Source organism: Ambystoma mexicanum, chromosome 1q (assembly GCF_040938575.1).
Source record: "Ambystoma mexicanum isolate Mex_15411 chromosome 1q, UKY_AmexF1_1, whole genome shotgun sequence".
NCBI classification, from domain to species: domain Eukaryota; kingdom Metazoa; phylum Chordata; class Amphibia; order Caudata; family Ambystomatidae; genus Ambystoma; species Ambystoma mexicanum.
In genome coordinates, this window is record NC_090922.1 from 60530033 (window position 1) to 60554357 (window position 24325).

At 41.3% G+C, this 24325-nt stretch overlaps 1 protein-coding gene across 5 annotated transcripts in view; it reads right to left on the reverse strand.

Moving 5' to 3' along the window:
• The window catches only part of WWP2 (WW domain containing E3 ubiquitin protein ligase 2), a 1426252-nt gene that overhangs the window by 576796 nt on the left and 825131 nt on the right, over positions 1 to 24325 (reverse strand). For all 5 annotated transcript variants that reach the window (XM_069635514.1, XM_069635513.1, XM_069635516.1 and 2 more), the window contains one exon: positions 3504 to 3622. In XM_069635514.1, the coding sequence (XP_069491615.1) occupies positions 3504 to 3622 (119 nt within the window). The remainder of the gene's footprint in view (positions 1 to 3503; positions 3623 to 24325) is intronic.

Genomic DNA, 24325 nt, shown 5'->3' on the forward strand with positions numbered 1-24325 from the left:
AGAGTGGGGTGAGAGGGTAGGTGGATTGGGTGCCAAAGAACAGGACTACACCTTTGCCAAACTCCCAAATCCCTCTGACAGTTTAGACAACATTTCCCTCTTACCCTGGGGCTTGTTGCAGGAGACAGACTCTAAGCATCTGGTAAACACTGGTGGATGACAGGGAAGAGTTTAGACTTCCATGGCTGGCCTCAACGACTTGACACTCCAGTTGAGTAAATACCCTTTCCCTCAAAGGCCCTTACAGTATACAGGCGGTTTGGGGGCTGGAATTTTCGCACCTAAGTCATCAGACCTTCCAACCTCCTGGACAGCTGCTGGAGACCCTATTATTGCTATAAACATGTAGAGCACTACCGGGAATCAAACACCCTAGAGAGATGTTGGTAGAATTCACTGTAGCAGAGCGAGAAGTGAAATATTTGTTGAGCATGTGTGACAAAGCCACTACCCACCCTGGCCTTGTCAAGATCCGGTGAGGACCCCTTCCAAGGAGAGGTGGGGAGCTTGCAGAATAACACCTTGCCCCCCCCTAATTTTGAGGGCGAAACAGTGAGGAAAGTGCCTATTCCAGTCCACTCATTCAGTGCCAGTATGCTTCTGTGCAGACCCTTGTCTACAGCCTTACCTCATTTCTACGATACTTGCAGGGTGTCTCTTGTCTTTTCAGAGTACCTGCATGGGAAGATAAAAGCTGCGACACAATACAGAAAAAACAAGGCAAAGCAGAGACCAACCGGGAAGGAGGAGAGCGGTTCAGAGGGAAACAGATGGAGCCAAGCAACCACTAACCCATGTCAAAATTCTGGAAGAGAGCGAGGCAGACAAGAAAGCTGCATCCCTATGAGAGTGGCCAGAGGCAAAGTGATAACCCACTTCACAACAAAGACATCCCCACAACAAAGACATCCCCTAGAGCAACAGAACCTAATTGGGGTGATTCTCACCATGCCTAAGTGTACCACACCCCTGAGGACCCTGCAGACACAGGTCTAAAGACACGAACAGGAACACTGATCCTCCCGGCTGACATCAACAATGTGTGGCAGGGGCCCAAGCATTGGAAGCAAGCAGGGGTTAGGCCCCTTCTTATGGGTTTCCATGTCACACACCCAGCCCTTGGGGAAAGGAGCAGGCTAGATTGGAAAGGGAGATGGGACCAATCTCAGGGGAAAAGAGAACATAAGAAATGAACAAGAAGTAGAAATGGGGCTATTTCAAGTGATTCCAGAGGTGTAGGATGACCAACAAGAGATCAGCACAAGGAAGGAGAAAGCAACGGTTTATGGAGGGGATTTGTGGAGCAGATGAGGCGTTGGCTAAGGAGTTGCAGTGGCTCTGCAGTGTGAATGTGCGTTTTTGCATGGAGAGTGAGTACAGAGGACAGTCAAAGGAGTGACTGGGAAGGAGAAAAGTAGTAGTGTGGAGGGGGATGAGAAGTAATATTGAAGGATGGAGATCGGGAGGAGTGAAACATCGAAATTATATCAGAAAGGAAGGAAGAAGGGAGAGGAGAGTGTGGAGATGCAAGGACAGACTCATTCAAACTAGACTAAGTGCTAGGGTTTTTCCTGATTCCTTCGAACACCAACTCTTGATTCGAGTATCAACAGTAAGGAAGCCCCTGATGGAGATTAAAGAGCCAGCGTTTTATGGTACCAGCTGTAGCGGAAGACTATTCTTCAACAGTAGAGGGGGCGGGGGGCATTGTCAGCACTACCCAGGGGTTACAGAGAAGGGTCAAATGGAGGGTGGGCGGAATAGAGAGAGGATGGTGCTGTAGATGCTTCGGAACTGCTGGACTGCACCTACACAAATTGCTTAAGTAGCACATGCTAAATTGTGGATGTACAGGTAGATTAGAATGTGGGGCCAGGACTGTTCGACACTATGCCGCTGGATAGGACAGTATCATCTGTTGGAGCTGAATACAATTAATTTGCAGCAAGAGCAACCTGCAATGGAATTCTATAGAGGAATTGTTTAGGGTCACTCTAGAGAATGTGCTGACCTCCGGTAGGAGCCGTATCCCAACAAACTGACAGGGTTGGTTTTGAACTACTTGCTGCTGTAGCACCTGTAAACTTCATTTCTACAGATGGTAGGGACGGTAATGGAGATCAGATGGAACCCCATAGAGACAGTTTTGGTATGAAGATGGAAGCTCGACAACATATGTGACTTGTCTCCAAAACATACAGGGAAGGGTTTGGAGGCCTTTAACCGCTAGTGAATCAGCAGAGCGATGAGTCCCAGAACATATGCCCCACAGGTAATCCTCCCCTTCCAAATATGACCTCATGCAAATACTTCTAATAAATTAAATTGAGATCCAATTTTTGGACAGAGAATAAACTGTTCTGAAACTTGAATCCATAATTGCTGTTCAACACAACTCCACTAAATAACAGATCAAGGCTACTGAGCTGGCTGCTGACATTGGGGATCCCAGAAAAGGCAATGGTGTACTGGTGAAAGTCAAGAAATAGCTGGAAAACCGCACAGAAAGATTTGAAAATCCCATCAGGTCAGAGTTCTAGAGGGTATAGGATTACCAGTAGGGGCTGAAAGATCAGATCTGAAAGGCGTCCTCTGTAGGTAGTTTAAGGGTACAGATTATGAAGCGTTGCCATATTAAATCCAAGAGACCACTGACTGAAGGATGAGGGATGGTAGTGGTGCTTAATTAAACGGTGAAGGGAATCTTACATACAATTCAGGGAAAGGGGAAGATCATGCATATCACTTCTCAAATAATGATATTCTCTGATGTCAGCCCTGCCACTGGAAGGTGGTGGAAGTATCTGGAAATTATTAATACAAAGTTTCGAAACCCTGTGATAAATTCAAGGCTAATGCTTCCTGCACAACTAAGTGTAATATATAAAGGCAAGTAACATCCTTTTTCGGAGGTTGAGCTGGAAACTGAGCTGTTAAAAAGGCTAGCAGGAGAAACAATAAGAGCCAGAGAGGAAGGATGAGGGAGATGATATGGGAACCTAAATCTTTGTGGTTGGGCGAAACCCATAGATAGTGGGTGGAGACTGAAGAAGCATATTCTTTCAGGATATAACAAAGACTTTGGCAGATTTTTTTTGTTTTCTTCCAAGATGTTTGGAACAGTTTGGCTTTTGTTGGTAGATACTTGAGACTACTGTGCATCATAGAATTGTCAGTGTCATTGCACTGAAGGTTTGGTGGGAAAGAGGGAGATTCTGAAGGATCTGCAGGGGTTATCTTTGATTGATAATGGTAAACAGCATGGTTGCAGCAACTGAATCCTACAAAGATCGCGATATACATAAAAAGCAGCACTATCAATGTGTGTGTTGTCTACCTATGTATATGGTGAGGTTTTTCCAATGCTCCAGCTAATTAATTGAAAAAGAAAGAAAAATATATGGATACAAAAAATAAAAAGGAAAGGTAGAATTGGAGAGAATAATCAGACAAAGATGTACAAGGAGTGGCTCTAGCGGTGCCAATCTCATTTCTCTACTTACCAACGGTTGCTGCTGTTTCAGTGCGCTTCTGGCTTCGGACTCTAAGCAGATCCTTACTACGAGGGCTTTGATTCTCCTCACTTGGCTCTTCTGTTTTCTTGGGTGCATCTACATAAGCACTGTGAAAAAGGGTGAATGTATGAAATGTGAGTTCTATACCGTTTATTCCAAGAAATGGCACATCAGAGTGATGAGCAGGAGGTTTGAGAGAAGAAATTGCCTTTTTTGCGTGTTAAATTGAAGCGCTGATTCAGCCTCCATCTCTGTTAAATGTGCCCTGCCTTCTATGGACTCCGATCTCTTTACATTAAATCCATTTCAGCTAAGTGACCACTTTGCAACACATGTTTACATGTTTCCCCGTATGAGGCAATGCAATATAGAACGAAATCCTTGTGGTTGGAGCATTGACGTATGTTTAACAGACACCAGCAAAGCTATAGTGGGTTTATAAAGGTTTGGAGAAAAAAAAGATTCCACCTAAAACGTAAAGATAGAATAAGTCGTTTAAGCTAAGTCACACATGCCAAAGTCCCACCCAATAGTCATTACTGGAAGTTCACTGCAAGTTTAGAGCCAGAGGGTAGTGCTATTTTTACATAGCATTTTCTTTTTTTTTTTATTGAATATAGTTGAATTTATATCAACTTTTTCAATTTATACATTTAGAAAATTCTTAAACATAGAAATCCAAATAAAACAGTCAAAAACTTTATCAATTCATATTATACAATCATCATCATTCTAGGTTCAAGGCCTGTAAAAAATTGATTGTTGCAATTCTTATACTCATACAATCAGTAGCAGTCAAGGCGACCCATCTATTTTTTGGGTCGAGTTCTGCAAAGTATGCAAAATGGTTAACAAAGTGCAATTTTCTTAGTGTACTAAGTGCAGGGCAATCCAGTATTAAGTGTTGAAGGGATTCCACAATCATAACATTTTTACAGAACCGACACCAGTTATGTTCAGAAGCAATTTGTTTCCTTCTTGCTTTGACCTCACCGGTAGGCCAGATGTTAAACCTTAAGCGAAGAATTGCAGATCTTAAAGCAGCAGATGGTGCTAAAAGCAAATAGGACGCAATGTTTTTATAGCGTTTTGGACCAAAGATTGTAGGGTCAAAGTCTTTATAAGTTAGACACAAAGTTCTGGTGTCGATCCAGTCCATCATATACACCTTCTTCTTTGCCAGCTCTGGATGAGCAATAAGCAGTTTTAGTGAGATATCAGCATGTACCATGATTGTTAAAATTTTCATAGTCCAGTATTTTGGGAACATTTCTGTAGAATTAATTAGGTAACTTGAAATAGTAGATAATGTAGAGTCACCATATGTAGATAGTAAACATTTACGAAATAAGGCACATAAACACCAATTATATAGTGCACTTAGAGAAATTAATCCCAATTCGTATCTTATTAACACTCCTGGAATACATTGAGGTAGATTTAAGATTGAACATCAAAACTTGGCTTCTAATAAATTCAAAAACCCTAAAGGAACAATTAGTGTTTCCATACCATAAAGAATGGTTGCTACAACATTCTGATCCCAATAAGTGATGGCAGCTTTGATGGAAAATTTACCATATTTAGAAATGATTACTCGTGTCTGACAAATTGCTGTGGTTAGCTTCTGCTTAATTTTATTCAGATGTGAGTCTAACGTTGGAGTGCCCTCAAAAATCAGGCCCAAATAAACATAATTTGGTACCGTTTTTAAGGATATTCCATCAATCTGCCAATTCATTAGATGTTTCTGTGCACCTTTAGGAACATATGTAACTATTTGTGTTTTACTCGTGTTCACTACAAGTTCATTTTCTTTGAAATAGGAGCATAAAGCTAACAAGAGATTGTGTAAACCACTTGGGGTTTTTGATACCAACACAAGATCATCTGCATACCACAATGCGCAGATTTTTACATTGTTCAATTTAGGAGCGTCAGCGATTACTTTGTGAAAAATATCCTGCACATCATTAATAAAAAAGTTAAATAAGGCAGCTGCCAAAATGCATCCCTGTTTCAGCCCTCTAAATGTTAGAATAGGGGTTGATAGAAGCCCCTCAGAGTTTAGCCTTACATAAACCCTGGTTTGTGAATGGAGGGCAAAAATAATGTCAGTAAGAGTGGATGGGCAATTTGCTTTGACTAACTTATCTATAAGTTTTGGTCTTGAGACCGAATCAAATGCGGAATGAAGGTCTACAAACGCAAAATATCTGGCTTGCTTTTTATATATTGCTTGTTGTTTTATAGCATTTAAAGTTATTAAATTAATGCTCGTGCCCAGCCCTGCTACAAATCCAGTCTGTTCTGGATCACGCTGGTTTACTTTCTTTGTCCAATCAATAAAATCTCTTAACACCAGTCTACAAAAAATGTTTCCCGGTACGTCTAGTAACGTTATTGGACGATAATTTTTCGGGTTAGTCCGATCACCTTTTTTATAGACTGGAATAATTACAGAAGAACGCCATGATTGCGGAATATTTTTAGTTTGTAGTATCTGCAGATACATATTATTCAAAATTAATGACCACTCTGGTATATTTTGTTTGAGCATTACATTGGTCAGTCCATCTAAACCTGCCGCTCTAGATGACGAAGAAGCTTTGATGAAAGTTTGAATGGTCATTTTTGTAAAATGTAAAGACCAACTGTTTACAACGATACTATTGTAAATATAATGGTTCATCGTAGGATCACTATACAAGGATGAAAAATGTGTGACCCACATCGATTCAGGTACGCCATTGAGCTGCACATGTGGTAGGGCTGAGATGTTACATCTATTCAGGAGTTCCCATATAAGGCCTGAATTTTTACCCCGGCAAGCTGATAAAAAACATTCACTATCTTTTTGATACAAGGTAGCTCTCCTTACTCGTACCCAGTTCTTCTATAGGCTTTCTTTCGTTCATACAGCAGCAGATCAAAGCTATGAACATGTCTTTTACCTGGTTTACTATGAACAGGAAGAGGATTCGCGAAGGTGCTAAGAATATCTATATAAGAGTTGGGCCCGGGTAAAATTTGATTTTCTAGAATTGCATCATTCAAAGCAAGTAATTTGTTGGAAGACCATTTGAATCGATTTCTACCATTATTAACAGATAGAGTATGTTTATAGAACATTGCAATTTTCGTGTGGTCACCACTATCTGCCAACCAATGTAAAGATAGAAGGTGATGATCACTAGATGTTTGTTTGATTATCTCAAATTTGCTAATGTTTGTAAATATGGAGTTCGAAACAAAGATGTAATCGATGGTAGATTTAGAGGAACCTCTTTCCCAGGTATTCATAGGTGGAATATCACCTGTGATTGCACCATTTATCAACCTTAATCCATGATCTTCCATAAAGGAATTCCATCTTGCACCTTCTTGACTCCAATTCCTCTTATTAGAATAGAAACAGGAGAAGTTCAAATCGCCCATTAGCAATATTCCAACAATATTAGTTTCATTTGAGATAAGCTCAAACATACAGGACAGGGCATCATAAAAGCTATCGTCAGTGATGCCTACAGGGTTTCTATATAGATTAATAAGTGCATATGTCTGTGAGTTGAAAAGAATCTTAACCAATTGAATGAATTTATTTGGTGTTTGCCAGGGTATGATTTTCAATCCCCTGCTCACTTTTACTGCTACTAACAACCCGGCTGTAGGTCTACCTTTACCACCATGTGCTGCTGGTAGTAAACTAATCTCATGATCGTCCCATATGGGAAGATTTAGTAACCATGTTTCTTGTAGGGCTACAATATCATAACTATTCAAATTATTAACTAAGTTCCACTGCAAATGAGAGTACCCTCTAGTATTCCAACTAGCAAGTGAAAAAGTATTGATGGAAACGGTTATTCGTGGTTACGAGTAGACATTGGGTCCTACATTGGGATCAGAAGACGAATAATTAGTACAATAATTGTAGTTACATGAAGGATCAGAATTTATATCACCAATAGACTTATTTCCATCAGTCTCTTTAAATTGCTGGCGTGCTGGGTCTTGGGCTAACAGAAAACCCAGATTAAACAATTCCATTCTGGCATTCCATAGTGTATTGCGAACAATACCAGATTTTATCCATAGCCTAACGATGGAAAGGTTTTTATCACAAAGAAACTCCACTTGATCCACATCTGATGAGGAAATGGCTTCTAGGCCCTCTATGTCTCCAAATATATTGAAGACACTTGCACGACATAAATCATATTTTGGAAAAGAACCATCCCGGCACTTTAAGATCAGAGTGTGATACTGGTTAAGTTTCTTTAAAAAAGCAGTACTATCGTCGTTTACATAACGTTTATTACTACCATTGTGTATATTCATGTTGCACCTATTTCTATCTTTAGATTGATTTCGAAGGTGCTGCATATTAGAGGGAGGAGGCATGATTTTCATATAATTATCAGATCGGTTTTTGAGAACATTAACGTCATTTTGTGGGTTTTTATTAACATTATGTGTATGAGGGGGCTGTTCAAGGGTATGTAAAGTATCAGATAGCGCTTCAGATCTTCTGTTAAGTAGATAAGAATCGACTGCATTTCTCAAAGCAGTTAAACGATCTTCTACTTTTTCTATCGGAGCGTTAGGAAGAAATACTTTTGTAGCACCTGTCGAATAAACCTCATTTTGGATTACTGGTTTCATATGAACATTCGAGCAGGCCTGTGTTGGCGGTATGTTATCAGAATTAGATGTTAAAAGAGAGACCAGCTCATTCAATGGATCATAGTTGGGGAATGATTTAGAAACTTCGGCTAGGATCCTGTGAGCGGGAGCAATATGAGAGGGAGGAGGAATATCTTGTGTAGTTCCATCAACCCGCGTATTATCGGGTATATTAACATAGTCATTATTAGATATCTCATTGCTTAATGCTAGCAGGGCAGCAGATTTATGAGGGAGAGACATAGAAACATCTGGAAGAAGAGGTATCTGCGATGTTATTTTTAACTCTGAGAGAGCTTTTTTATTTCTTTGTATAAGCTTAGATGACAACTGTTTAATTTTTTTCTTATTTAACAAAGAACCTCCCAGCTTCTGTGGTTTTAGGATAGAGTCTCGACATGTCTGGCTCGGTATTGGTTGACCCTCAGTTCTCACATGGGAATCAATACTAATCCAAGATTCATTAGGATTAGCTATGTCTTCAACGTCATCACATTCAATAGGTCGAATTATATTAGAAAACATTGGTAAAGATGGCGTAGTTTTTAAGGGATCTTGCATCATCCTCTCTAAATGCGAAATACGCTGAAGAATGGAAGGGCCTGAGTGTACATTTAAGTCTTGATAAGATGACCAATTGGATTCAAGCTTTCCAATCCTTTGTTCCAAATTTACCAAAGATAACTCCTTGGAACATTTAAGAGAAGTGTCTTTCATCCAATCACTTATTTGATTTATTTTGTCAGTTTGGATAGCTAGCTTCTGATCCAAAGAATTAAAAAGCTTAAATAGAGTGGCCATAGTTGTATTAATAGCTCCCAAAGTAACTTCCAATAAAACCGGGTTCAGTAAGGGGTCAGTTAGTTGTCTTTTCATATCGGAAGTTTGGCAACAACGAGGGGTAGGTTGCAAAAAAGAGATCTCCTCGTCTTGTCTTGTTGAATTCATGGAACATGCCTGTGCATAATCAGTCGTGATCGAAATTCTTGAACTTTCAAGCTCTCTACATTCGGAAGAATTTTGTGAAAGAGCAGAAGGAAGCTTATTATTAGAGATATGTCCCACGTCCTCAATAATTATTGAGGCTAATGTAACATTCACCAGTAATGAAATTTGACATTCATTTGTCATCACAATTGGGTCTAAGGTTGTCTCTTCTAAAACAGTAGTGCAAGTTCGCATAGGTTTAATTATTCTAGTCGGTGAATGGGGTATAGTTAATAGAGTTAGATCAGATACGGAGGAACTCAAAGGGGGGGCAGAAACCTCATTGTCTGAGTTGGGAATTGATTTAGGAATCACATCATTCATATCACCATTAGATAAAACCGTTTCTGCCCTAATCAATACTGGGGGAGCAAGCGCAGTCAAATTAGAAGTCATTAAAACTTGTGGTTTAGCAGCATAAAAATTGCGAATATCATTTGAATTTTTATTAATAGGTGTCAAAATTATATTTTTTTTTGATGTTCGAGTTCGACTTTTGGTCCTTTCATGTGAAGTGGCTAAATTTTGATTAATGGGGGTTTGAGGAAGCAACGCTAAATCCAGTGTATTAGGCATGATAGATGATGTAGTAGTCATAGAGTCTCTAGTTATCTCGGATGGCATGCCTGTTCGTAAGGTAAACATAAGGTATAAAATACACTTTCTTTCTTAAGAACAACACTATGTAAACTTAAGAGTTATAAAAGAACAACCTTAGCAGTTATTAGCTTTGATATCTAAAATAATGTCCCTGAGTTCATCACAGGTTTTGGCTCCAGGGTATGGACTGAATGATAACACTGGTTAAGTACAGTACCTTAAATGGGTAATTCACTTTTCAAACCATCCGCAAAACAGCCGCATAACAGGCAATGGGCTTGACGCCGCAAGGGCGGCTCGCAGCTGCTTTAGAAGCAGAAGGCAGTCACGTGTGCCGTCACGTGCCACACGCAGCTCCGCCTCCTCCAGGAAGCGGGTATGCGGCGAGAAAACGGCAAGACCAGCAGCTCGCAGTGCCGATTAGGACAGGCTGAAGGGCTCCACACAATCCAATACAAAGCGATCCTTCGCTTTCCAGCTGAATACGCCGCTCGGGCGGCTCGCAGCTGCTTTAGAAGCAGAAGGCAGTCACGTGTGCCGTCACGTGCCACACACAGCTCCGCCTCCTCCAGGAAGCGGGTATGCGGCGAGAAAACGGCAAGAGCAGCAGCTCGCAGTGCCGATTAGGACAGGCTGAAGGGCTCCACACAATCCAATACAAAGCGATCCTTCGCTTTCCAGCTGAATACCTAGCATTTTCAAATCAGAAAAGACAGCTCTCAAGGATGCAGACAACTGAATACCCGTTTCACACTTACTAGGGATCATCAGTGCAATATAGTCAGCCATCCTTCTTCTTCTTCTTAATTATCGAAAGCATGGGCGGACCCACGCAGGCGCTTCCCCATCCTATAGTATGATGTGCACCGTACCCACTAATTATTATTTGGCTCCATTTAAGCTCACAACTCCTCCCACCTCCCCGTCTGCCTCACAAAATCCAACATCACACTATTCCTTCTCCTGCCTCCCTCCTCATCACCTCCCAGTATAATCCTCTCACTCAGCTCAGCCACACCCAACGCAGTCAACCGAACCCTCATCAATTCTCTCTCCGTAACATGTCTTTCACACCTAATCAAAATATGTCCCACTGTTTCAGGCACCCCACACACCGGTCAGCCATCCTTGTGCTTGGAGCATTGGAGTATGTATAGCAAACAACAGCAAAGTTATGTTGGGTGTATAAACGCTTGAAAAACATCTTTCACCTAAAATGTGAAAACAGATGAAGCCATTTCATCTAAGTTACGCATGCACATGCTAGAGTGCAAATTAGTGGCCATTACTGGAGGCTAACCTCCCATTGAGCTCCAGGGGAGCAATGCATTGCGAGTATGTAAATTAGCTCAAAGGAAAGCTCAAATTCATGCTCAATCAATTGTTCCATCTGCTCAGATGAAGTGACATACCTGGGTACCGCTATGTTGAGGATTCCCAGCAGTAGGTTTTGGGGCAGTCTAATCATAGGGCAGAACAAACTGCAGTTCCCTTACTACTGTGAAGATTTTGAGCCCATCAGTTGTTTTCTGGACATAGGTGCAGACTCCTCAGACAATGGTGTTAATATTCTGTTGCGCAACAGAGTTTGCTGAAAAGAGCAGCTCCAAGATTTCAGCTTTTGAATTAAGGAAAGCTGCACCCCTTGTTTTGCAGGGATGAACTTGCATGGATACAGCGCTTGTGTGATTTCCCTTCCACATTTTGAACAAAGCAACAGTACAGAAGCAGTGACATCCCTTCGTCTTCCAAAGTTTGCCATAATGATATGATAAATGCCATATCATTAGCAATCAAAAATAAAAACCCTGCTGCAAAAATACAAATCTGCACATTAATACATTGTTTGTAATTGGTAAGTTTCTCGTCTGTAATAATATGTGTGTGCCATCCATTTTATATTGAAAAATAAAAAGTACACAAGGCTCTGCCTTAGGGAGGGAATTTAGATATTTACGGATTCATTTTTTTCACGTTTCGACATATGTTTTGTATGGTTATTGTACTTTACCTGGGGTAATAATTGAAAGATGCAAGCTAGCAACCAGACATAAAACGTCACTTGCAACCTCAGTTCTCCACATACACACAGTTTCTTACGAAATGGCAATTAGCACTAGCAAATGGCTAGTGGTGTAGGGCAAATTGTGAGGCCTCTGGGCTGTTCTAATGACACCCTTATAGTGTAGACGTATACATTCCTTAATACACAACTTTACAAATATAAAACATTGTTTGCACTAACACCATAAACAAATCGGCATGCAGATAACATGAATATACCACAGAACCCAAAATTACAATATTGAAATCAAAACAAAAAAGCATTGAAAAGAAACCTTTAAAATGGACCTCACCGGGAGCCCAACTACAGAACAAACCCAGTGCCAATAGGACCCTTGGACAACATTGGTCACCGACTCCCCAACAAGTTTCCCTAACTGGACAGAAAGTGATATGATTTAGACTACAAAGCATTCCTAATGAGTCGATGCACATATGGAAGCTGTATGTTCTGGCATGTGGCATGATACAAAACATCAGTAAATACAAATACATTATTGGAAACCGAATAACTGAGGGCTATTTGGAATGCAGCTACTACTTTCAATACAAAATAATAATCAAGCATGCCTTGATGAGGAATGAGATTAAACTTTACAGCCCAATATCGAACAGGGCACCTGGCTAGATTACATGCGAATTGCAATTAGAGACATGGAACCAGGAGTGGTCACAGGGAAAAAAAGTGAAGTATGTGGGGGTAAAAGGCGGGATATAGAGATTGCAGCACAAAAAGTTCATCATACATTTGCTCATTTACATGCACAGACAGCCCCCCATACATCATACACTCACTCACACACACACACAACATGCACACTTGCATACATAATGAGCTAACATGCAACACCCTTCAACACTGCTAATTTCAGAAAAGGTTTCCCTCGCTTCTCTGCGCAACTAAAACCAGATGCACATATCAGACCTCTCCTCTTTAACGTGAAATAACACATAACGTTGGTATATGATATATTTTATTTGTATCGCGCCCATACACAAGTGTTTCAGAGCGCGATGTGCTTGCATCCGTGTGGAGGTGGCCGATGTGTGCATTTCATGTTTGTAAGGCAGTGGGGCGATAAAAGCCTTTCCTGAAACTAGAAGGGTGGTTAAAGTTTTGCTGCTTTTGTGCAAATACATGTTTCTGCACGAACACAGTAGTGCTTCAATGCCGCCGGTTTTAGTAAAGGCTTCCTCCCCTCTCTGACTAACTCAAAGCGATGTCCCGAAGCCCCGTCCCTCTGCTCAAACTTCTGTGGGGGTGCTGAAGCCCAGGCAGCCCAATGTCGTTGCGTGCCTGTGTCACATTGCAACACAGGTAGACGGAAAATTACTGTAGTTAATCATATTAGGACAGTTTAGTTAGTATGTGTCTAATCATGTGTTGCGCTTTTTGTTTTTGTTGTCAAAAAGGTTTTCCCACTAGTTACAAAAGGACAGCACGTTTTGACACCTAGTTGTATACTGATGCATTCAATGTTAACAGCATTGTATTGAATCTAACACATTTTTATCAATGAATTCAAAAATGAAAAATATGGATTCTATTTTTGCCTTCTATAGATGCTTGAGCTTAATACATAGAATCAAGATAAAGTGTTCCGTTGTTACAGATGGACTGCACCCCAAGGTGACCGCAACCTCCACACCAGCAACAAAACACACCTTCCAAATGGAGGGGTGCATCTGTTCAAACCTATGGATGCCACCCAATCAGTGGGGGGGCCGATACATACAAACCTTTGCAGCATTCTTGCTGCGCTTTCCCTAAAGTGTGGATTCCAGCAGGCTGCCAGGCACCAATTTGCCCAGTCAAATATATCTGGTTTTAGTCACTGCAGCCCCCGGTTCTCAGAGGTGGGCAGAACCCAAGGACATATATGGTAATATCCGCAATCCACAAACATTATTATAGGAAGAGAGAATTGCTGTTGGATTCAGTGCTGGATTTTGCGCACTGGCGTTCCAGGAGGAGAAACACTGGTAAGGAAGAAAATACAAAGTATAGGGATAACTCAATAGAGGTACATTTTAGTACTTTTGAACCGCATAACATGCCCTCCCATGTTTTAAATGGGGGCTAATCCCAAATGCAATGGTGTCCAGTTTCGTATAAGAAATACTTCCTAAAATGTCAATCAACATTCCTATGACCATTTGCAGCCCAGTGCTCTACAGTGAGGTTTAGCCCTTGCAGACTACTGGACCAACTCAGCTTCTTGGGAATTGGTTCCTGCATGGTCATAAGCAACCTTGAAGGCTTATTGTTGTTTATATTTTTGAAGGTGTACCTTGACAGATAGGGATTGAACTGCCTTTCAGCCCAAATTATGGTTTAGCCACCTTTTTCTTTAAATTTTTTTTTTATTTGGTTGGTTCAAAATATTGAACCTTTCAAAAGAAAACAGAAAAGCAAGGAATAAAGAAAATTACATTCAAAATATACATCTAGTTATTTGCATCTTTTCATCCATATACATTAATTACAGTTTGACGAATATTAAAAAGAATAGCTTGTCATTAATAAAAGAAACACTATAAAACAATAAACATATAAGAATATTTACAGATCGGGACACATTAAATAAGCCACAGATATATCTCTAGTAGAAACCTGAAAAGGAAAACATTATGACACTATTATATTATGCAATTTAGTAATTGAGGACATATTAGACGACATTTCTAAGTCATTTATGCGGCCCTGGATAGTTTTATTTGAAATTCTTGTAGAGCCCCACAATTCAGTCTACCATCTTTGGAGATAGTCAAATATTATTCTTCAGATTTAAATAACGCATCAAGATACTGTATGATGGCAATTCGTACAGCTAATTTATTATTGGTAAACAGCCATTGCCATGCCTGTGTTTGGTCCTTTGGGAGATGAGAGGATGTAACTCTGCCAAAGTACTTTATGCCCATTAATGCTAAATTCGAACACTCTACGAGACAGTGCTGCAATGTCCCTTTTTGGGATTGGGCGCTGTACCATCTGCAAAAGCTCTGATCTTCTGGAATTTGTCTCCTTCTTGCTAATATCTCCCCTGTGCGCGATAGATTAAATCTGAACCGTAGGTATTGGTTACGTAAGTACGGTGAGAGGCACTTGTGCAGGTAGTCTGCCAGACTTCCTAGTTTTTTGTGCCCAAAGACATTAATGTCAAAATCTTTCGCTAAAGGGCATTTTTCAATTGTAATAATCCAATCAAATTGGAAAAATTTAGTTTTCGCTCTGGTGGGATTGTGTAGTAACATGTCAAGAGAAATGTTAGCGTCCGCAAGAGTTTTCAAAATGTTTTGATGCCATGCGCTGGAAAACGTGTCTCTTCTTGCTAATAGATGACGAGCCAGCATTCCTACTAAATTCGGGGAAGCTGAATTTAGCAAACATTTTCTAAATAGGGCGCATCTTTTCCATTGCACTTGAGAGTGCAATGATGCCAAACCTAATTCAAAGCGAATAACTGCTCGGGGAGTGCAATTTGGAAGTTGCAAAAGCTTTATCCAGAATTTGGATTCAAGTAGGTCCCAGAACTCGCGCTTCTTTGGTAGACATGCTTCGGCACCATACGTGAACACTGGGTTCACTTTTTGTTTATAAAATAATACAACATGCGAATAAGAATATTTTGCAAATTTTTGTGTTAAGGACCTGGACGGAGCAATTACTGCTTGCAGCTTGCGTTGAGTTTCGCTTTCAAAATCATGATCTTTTGGTGAGTTTGTAATTACCACACCCAAATACTCATATGTTGCAACTCTTTCAAGTATTTCGCTACCCAGATGCCATTGGAAGCACTTAGTGCTAGATTTTGATTTGTTCTTGCATACCAGAATTTGTGTCTCAGATGTATTTATTATAAGATTGTTATTATGGGCATATATCGATTTAGTGTGTTTAGCATGTTCTGTAAGCATTTGCAACAAAAGAATAAGATCATCCGCATACAAAAGATAGTTAATTAGCTGGCTGCCTAGCTTTAGGGCATCACACATTGTTTGTAAAAACGAATATCTGATATCCAAGATGAACATATTAAATAGTGTTGACACCAAGATGCATCCCTCCTTGAGCCCTCTTTGTGTTTGAATAAAAGCTGATAAAGTGCCATCCAATGCTAATCTCACTTGCATAAATGTGTTGGTATGGAAGAGCATGATTAAAGCTAATAACGGTAGTGGACAATTATCATTTTTTAGTTTCTGATAAAGTAATACTCTGTCGACAGAATCGAACGTGACCCTAAATTCCACGAACGCTATATAGAGTGGTTGGCTGAGATGCGCGTATTTGGATTTAATTAAATTGAGGATCATAATGTTCGGTATAGTGCCAATTCCAAGTACAAATCCCGTTTGGAAGGGGTCCAAAAGATTCATATTCAAAACCCGTCGATTAAATTCTTTTAGAATAATGCGAGAAAAGATTCTACCTGGGGTGTCCAGTAACGCTATGGGTCGGTAACTGCTGGGTGCTCGTCGGTCTCCCTTTTTATATATTGGCACAGTTATGGAGTGTTTCCATGTTTGTGGAATGATTTGAGATTTGTTTACTAATGAGAAGATGTTGAAAAGAATTTGGGCCCATAATACTGGGTGCTGTTTGAATACATAATTGGATAGGCCATCAGAGCCACACACTCGAGCGACTAATCGACTTTATGCATAATTTTATACCAAGGAGATCAAATGATAAATGAAATTGTGTAGGCAGTTTGAGGGTTTCAAGACTCACACTATTTAGAGGAGCATAGAGGGCCGAAAAGTGGTTAATCCAATTGCCCTCAGTTACACTGTTTGCCTGGATAATTCCTTGGTGCCCTTGATGTGTGGAGTTTATAATGGCCCATGTTCTTGCTACGCTCTTAGCCTGTATCAATCTTAGCATTTTCACACCATCTTTTTGATATAGGGTTGCACTTCTTGTTCTCAACCAGTTCTTATATCTGGTCTTAATTCTAGTGAGTGTGACTGATCTTGTTTCAATGGGGAGTTTCAAAGCTTGCCGATTATCTGCCCTAAATTTGTTTTTTCTATCCTTTAATTCGATATCACAACAATGTAACAACACCTTTTTTAACAGTGTGTTGTGTGGGAGAAAACTAACCAGGGGTTTCAGTAAAGAAGCACCTGAACATTGCTGTTTAGGGGCTGAACCTTTCCCTTACGAGCATCATGTACAAAGTGCATTACTGAACTCTGCGCTAATGGATGCCTTAATAGTGAGCATGGCCTTGGCCTGCAGCAGTCTTTTATAGGAGCAAAGCTTTTCTCCCCAGCTAGAGCTGAAGATTGCTATGTCATTTGAGTAGGCAAAACAAATGTCCTCCATCGCAGATAACTGAGCACATGGTCACCAGTTTTTGAAAAGAGACATTCCCCAGAAACCTGGACGAGTAGAAAATGAAGTCTTCTACTTGGCACGGTCGGTTAAGGAAATAAGAAAGTAACCTGAGGTCAAATCAGAGGTGCTCATAAACGTATCAGTGAGGCCACCATGGGGCGTGCCGATGAAAGCAGCAGCGGCGGCGTAGAGCTGCCATTGCTAAATGACTTCAATTCAGCACTCCAACTAAGTCAATGCCGAGTCTGGGATGCCCAAGGGAAGCCCTTAATTATATATTTTTATGACAAGTTCATAGATCTGGATGATAAACCCTTGTATAACGCCCCTCTCTTTGAATCCCCCTGACCTCACTGAGCCAAGAAGTAGGTTTGTTTTGCAAATTAAAAGATTTATTTGAAAAATTAAACGAGATATATAATCACACTTTTATAAATAAATTAATATTTGATAGCACACTTATGAATATGACCGTGATCAACAATGGATAATATTACACTAGCACACTTTTTTTAATTACTTAGGAGTTGGTATAGAGAGGATAAAGTAGCTGAGAATGCTTTTATGGTTTCGAGGAAATGCAATGATGGAAAAGAATGCAGCACAGAAATAAACAGATGGTTTCCACAAGAGATAATATGATCACTTTTTCTTTTGACAATTCACTCCCCCCCCTATGCAATATAAGGAGATGGAAGGAGAGCACACAATTTTCAGGAATACAATCAAATGCAATACCAATCAGTTCGCCCCTAGCAAGCTCAGAGCAACAGGGATGATTTTAAAACACGGGCAAGTATACTTTAAATGGGATTTGCAAAGAAGTGAAAATATGCTAAAAATGATTTTAATTCCCTATAGGAGATTCAGGGTAGGTGACAGCTACTTTGAATGAGTTCAGGTCAACACTAGCAATTAATCAGGAATGATTATCAGATAGAAAACGAATTTCAGCAGTTGCAAGCAAAAGACAGCGATTTTTTAACATCTGGTAAAACTGAGCAAAATTGCAATTCGCGGCACTTTTTTCCGAGTGCGTCGAGCGCGATAACGGAAAAACTATAAGGAGTAGAACTTGTTGGGCTTGTTGGAAAGCTTAGATTCTTAGCTTTAAGATGACAGTTCAATCTCGTTCCTAGCACGTATGGTTCAAAAGATGCGGACAATGTAGTTGAGGTAGATTCTCAGAAATAAAGTAAGATTCAAATGACAAATTACACTTTCACAGGTTTGAAATTACAGAATGGACACACGATTTCTATGCAGTTCTAAATAGGTGGAAATGGTTTGAATTAGATTATTTTAAACTAAGAGATTGGTTTGCACAGCTCTGGCTGGATACTCACTCCTAATTTTGGAAGGAATGCGCCTCGTCACAGATCTGGTCAACAGGTTTAGCTGCGGTTCTCTCTGCTCTGCTGGTCTGGATCTCTGGTTCTGGCAAACGTTCTGGCACTGCACAGCGGTCTGGTCTGGGTCTGGTCTTCTATCGGCACTGCACGGCGGTCTGGATACAGCTCTGCTTTCTGGGTTCTGGCACAGGGTTCTAGCCAGAATCAACAGCTCGCCCGGCTGTTGAATATCAGGTTATAAAAGATTTTGAGGCCTGCTGAAAAGGATTCAGCTTGTGGATTGGCCCCTCTGCTTTAAGTTCTGGAGACTAAGTTCTGGATCTCAGGATCTGTCTGGATTTGAAGTCTGGAGTCTGGTTTTCTAAGTTCTGGTCTCTGGATATTGCCTGAATTTGAAGTCGTCCGTCAAAGTGCTTTGCAAGAAAGTGCAAAGAGCAGTCCCTACCTAGGTCTCACTGGCTCCTTTTATGTCTTTTGAAAATGGGTGGGATGGCTGACGTTCTATGCCCAACCCTCTGAGGATCCTGATAGGTTAAAGGATTTTCTGTGCTCTCACTGGAGAACTGAGTTGTGAGTCATCAGGCCTCATTTTTATTGCATACAGAAAGAACACTCCCCTTGTCACTTTGCACACAAATCCATTTTTGATCCAAATGCATATTTATCTATGTACAATTTCTCTAATATTATATGTCCAGTTAACATATTTTCTGTAGCACCAAACCATCCGATCCCTGTCTTTGTAAGATGTTGTGTTCACTTCTGACAGAATTCTGCCCTTTTCATCCAGAACACAACCTCTAAACATTTCCAGAATTTACACAAATGTGCGCAGGGAATATGGGCATCAGATGATGAAGTGTCAGATTTTTAACATACATACATTTGGAGTAATACCCTATGTTCTGCTACTGCCCCCCAGAACATACCACAGAGTGCTAACACCTCTTAAAATGTGCACAGAAAAATCACCGGAATCATGACATTATTGATATAATTTTGACAATTATGTACTATGAATTATCCATCTTTCTAAAATTATGCTCTGGCCCAGATGGGTGTGGTTTAGATCCCGAAGCACATTAGGAATTCCTTGTTCATCCCTGCCTCCAAGCTCGGCTGGCTCACAGAGGCAGTGCCGCTCCCATTTCCTTCCGGGAGGAAGACATTTATGACCCCCTGATTTAACATTTGCCTGAGCCAAGGAAAGTTCATTGTTCTGTTTCCTGCAGTCTCAGGTACCCCTCCCCTAATTCCATCAGAAAGGTGTAATCTCCTTTTGGTGGGGGCAGGAGAAGACAGGCCAGGCCTGTGAATGCAGTTGCTGGGCAGAATTCAATCTCTTTAAGCAAGGCTTCAGCCAAATGTCACTTTTGTTCCCATTTTTCTTCATTCAAATCAAACTTACAATTTTGACACATGCAGCTAGAACGCTGATTCCAAGTTCAAAACTATGGCATTTAAACAGTTGCAACCTATGTGACACTCAAAAGTAGGTCACTCATTTATTTTAAACATTTCGATTTTAGTGGCTTTAAGTCCAATTTCACTTAAGCTGCTGACATCCACAGCTCAGCCAGTTTTGTTATGAACATTATTTTAGGCTCTTCATCTTTCCAGATTTGGTATGCACACAAGACTTCATTCTACCAGATGTCTGCTGGTGTTCAGTAAGATTTTTGAATAGCTTGCATTCAGAGAAACAAAGGTGATTTTAAAGCACTTTTTGAGCTAACAGGCACTGCTGTTTTTCCTTTGGCACCATGTTTCACTCATGGCGCTTCTGGCCCATCATGCTCGCACTGGTGGGTGGCAGGTCAGGCAAACATTTTGGTGTGTGCAAAAACTACCCGTTTTTCCTGGATCCTGGCGCCAATGTGGGCTTTTCGGCCATCTTGGATTTTCTAAGCCCACAGCACCAAATGTTGCAGCATAATAACTTGAACGTGGGTCGATACACCTAACACCATCTTAGCCCCCAGTTAAAAGTGGATTGAGCCCCCATTAGGGAGCCCCCCTGTCAGGCAACCGTTATCCCCAAGCAGACAACTACTGGGGGCACCTGAGGGCGAAAGAGCAGAAAATTTCGACCTTCTGTGGCAGAGTTACAGCAAATGACGCTGCCTCCGAAAGTGAAAGCTCCTCACACCGGGGGCAGGAGAGGCGGATGTTAGGGAGAATTCTCATTAATGGCCAATTTCCCTCACCTAGTGAGTCCCTCAGCAGCTTTGCTGGATTTCAGGGGTTTATTTTTTCCACCTGGTAAGAGTGTGAGCCTTTTTCCCACTCTTACATGTGTTTTGCCATGTGTATTTCTACTGTTTGTGTGATCTTGGGCTCTGGAACTACACCACTCCATGAGCCCCACTTTTTGTGTGCGTTACACAGCACCCTCAGTGCAGTGACACAGGGTTGTCTTTGAGACTTCCCACTGACTCAATTTTTCTGGAGCCGACTACTGTCCCCCAGAAACATGTAAAGTTGCCATTAACTTTATATAGTCACTTTTAACTACAGACCCAGTACACCCCATCTTACATGGAGTATTGGAAAGGGTTAGTTCCTATACCTTTTTATCTGTGCCTCTCTGAGCTTTGTTTTGCTCTCTTAACACTAAGACTTGGCTGGTGGCAGTGGTATCTATCCTAACTTTTCTACCGCGATTATACTATATAAACATGGTACTGTTTTAGGCTATTATATTAGCCTCAAACTTAAACCCGCTTGACCAAGTACTTTTTATTTTGGCTCCGGTTGGGTTTTATCGCCATTTCTTTTTGTTAAAGTCCTTCTTGTGTTTTACTTTGCGCGGCAAACCAGGTTTGCCTCCTATGTTCGCCGACCTTTGGCGGGCTTCTGACCAGAAGCCCTCCTTTGGCGTCTGGGTGTCTAGGTGGGCTGAATGTGAGGGAGGGGTTTAGTCACCCCCTGCACAGGGTCTCCTTGGAGACCCAAGTTGCACTTTGTGTCGATTGGCTGAGGTGGTTGTCCGGGCCGGACAACCCCCCTGCTGCGTGATTGACAGCCAGGCTGTGTGAATGGGGGATTTTGGCAAAAAAAGGCAGGACTCTTGGGCTGGAAGTCAGAGGGGCCACTGGAACTGCAAGGAATCGAAGAGAAGCAGAGAAGACGGCTGCTGTAACTCCCGAGTCGCAGTGAAGCCCTGCTGCAGTCCTGACCTATCTACACTTCAACGACAAGAGAAGATCCTGATGGGATCAACCAACTCACCTTCTACAGCCAGAGGGTCCTCTTCTCGGTCCAAATCGCTGCACACAGTTGTAGTGGTCCGGATAGCCATCTGAAGAGCCTCTCCTGTTTTAAAGGAGAGCACCTTTTATTCACTGTTGCTTTGCTGCTGCTGGCTTCATCCCTGGGTAGTGCAGATCGCTCCAGACGTCGTCATCCTTGTCCCCACGACTGAAGCTCCAAGAACCGTGAGTCTGCAGGAACTACCAGGAACAACTGCCGTAGCGCCAGCTTTTCTTCATACAAATAAGGTACTGTGTCCAGCTTCGAGGAATTGGGGTGAACCCTTTTTCCTCACCCAATGCTTGCTCTTGCCTTCCTTCCCTCTTATAACTTTTGCTTTCCTTTTGACAATATCTAAGTACTCCTGGCAATCTCGAATCGTGAACTGTTCTAACCTTGTGATCCTCGACAACAGGGCCCTGTCCCATTTGACACTGGTGCAGGCCTCTTGACTTTTAACTACGTTTTAGAAAGTGTCTCTTGATTCTATCTGCCTTGACAAAAATATTGCCTATGATTTTTATCCCCAACTCTCTTGTGTTAATTCATGTGCTAAGTGTGTTTGACTACGGTAACATTTCCTCTCACGGGTATACCTTTCTTTCGTAAGACCAAACTGTCATTACTGTCAAAAAGTGATCGCGTAATAACCCACAGTAACGACTTTGTTTAACAACACCGGTCTGTCAAATCCAAAGGTACTTACCTTGAATTGTTCTGCAAAAGGGTAATTGGTTGTGTGTAGTGTATTTCACGTGTGGTTTTAATTTAATAGAAGTGAAGTGTTTTGTGAACAGAGGGTCTACTTTTTAACCAGAAACCTTGAGTCAGTGTTTGCTTGAGTCACAGTAATTGTAGTCCTTTGTGTAATCTATACTACTGCTCATTTGCTCTTGAGAGAAGTCTGGCTGCTCAGCCACTGCTACCACTTTTTCTGTGTAGTACAGGCTTGTACCAAAGGTGAAATTGTACTACCACTTGTGGTCTTAATCTTGTGTAGTGGTCCCTAAGAGTACTGCACAGGATTCTGCCTAACACTGGTGTACAGCGGTGGGGTTTTTGAGTATAGTGATTACACTTAGAGTGCTGCTATTACCTTGTGTCAACTAACCACAAGGCTAAACACCACTAATTCTGTTAACTGAAAAATCATGTCAAATATGGAAAACTACAGCGAAGAGAGTCTCTTAAACTATAATGCTGAGGTTTTGAGAACCATGTGTAGAGAGGAGCTTCTCTGGTAAAGGTACACTCACTCCTGAATTTATTGCACTTGAGAAAATGAGACTTGAATTAGAAGTGAAAAGTATTGAAGCACAAACTGCCATGAAACATCAAGAATTGAGGCTCAGAGAAATGGAGATGGCTCATGCTTTAGAGATGAAGAAATTGTCTGTAGAAATTGCTTCTCTCCCAGGATCTTCTAGGTCTTCCAGTCCTAAGAGACCCCGTATGTCAAAGGAAATGATTGGTATGTATGAGACTAAACTTGATGTTTTGGATTGGTTAGCAATGTTCGAGTACAATCATGGGATTCAGGGTATCTCTGGGAATCAGCTGATTCCTTGGCTTTTCTCTAGGCTCCCCCCTGTTGCAAGTGATGCTGTCATGGAATTGGGGAGGTGGATAAGCAGGATTATGAGTGTGTGTGAAGCTAGCTTTGATAGCTAGATTTGGGAAGATCCCTTCCCAGTACCTTAAGAGGTTTAGGACCCTCAAAAAGCATGATGGTACCCTTTGGGCTACCTGGGTGTGTGACTGTTTAAAAAACTTAGATGGTTGGGTTAAGGGTTACAAAGTGAACACTTATGAAGGTTTGAGGAATCTTGTTATGTTGGAGTCAATTTATGATGCCTGCTCTCCTGAGCTTAGACAGCACTTGGCTGATTCAAAGGAGATAGATCCTAAGAAGTTAGCTAAGGCTGCTGACTTGTGGGTTGCCAACAGGGCTACTCACAAGGATTCTGGGGCAACTCAGAAAAAGGATGAGGGAAACCAGCCAAAGAAAGATAACAAGGAGAATTCCAATAATTCCAATCCAAAAGAGGGCCCCAAACAGAACCAGGGTAAGCCACAAGGGAAAACGAATCAGTCTAGTGTACCATCTGGTGCTAAACCAGGTGGAGGTCAGAGTAAGCCTCCATTCAATAGGACATTTGGTAAATGTTTTGTTTGTGAAGCTACTGACCATGAGAAAGAGGATCCCAGATGTAAGGGCAAACCTTCAGGGGGTCCACACGGTCTCCTTAGCCTTCTGCCAGGTGGAAGAAGTACCTATGACAAGTGGGAACTTTCAATTACTGGCTGATGAACTCATGAGAGCCTCAGCTAGTGTTTCTTTAGTGTCATTGGGTATTTGGGAACGACAGAACTTAGATGTCTATAACTCAATCCCAGATAATACTAAAGAGTATTATAAAGATAGTGCTCTTGTGAATGGTCAGGAGACCCCTGCCATCAGAGACACTGGAGCTAGCATAACTGTGGTTGATGAATGTTTTTTCAAGGTAGAGGATGTTGCT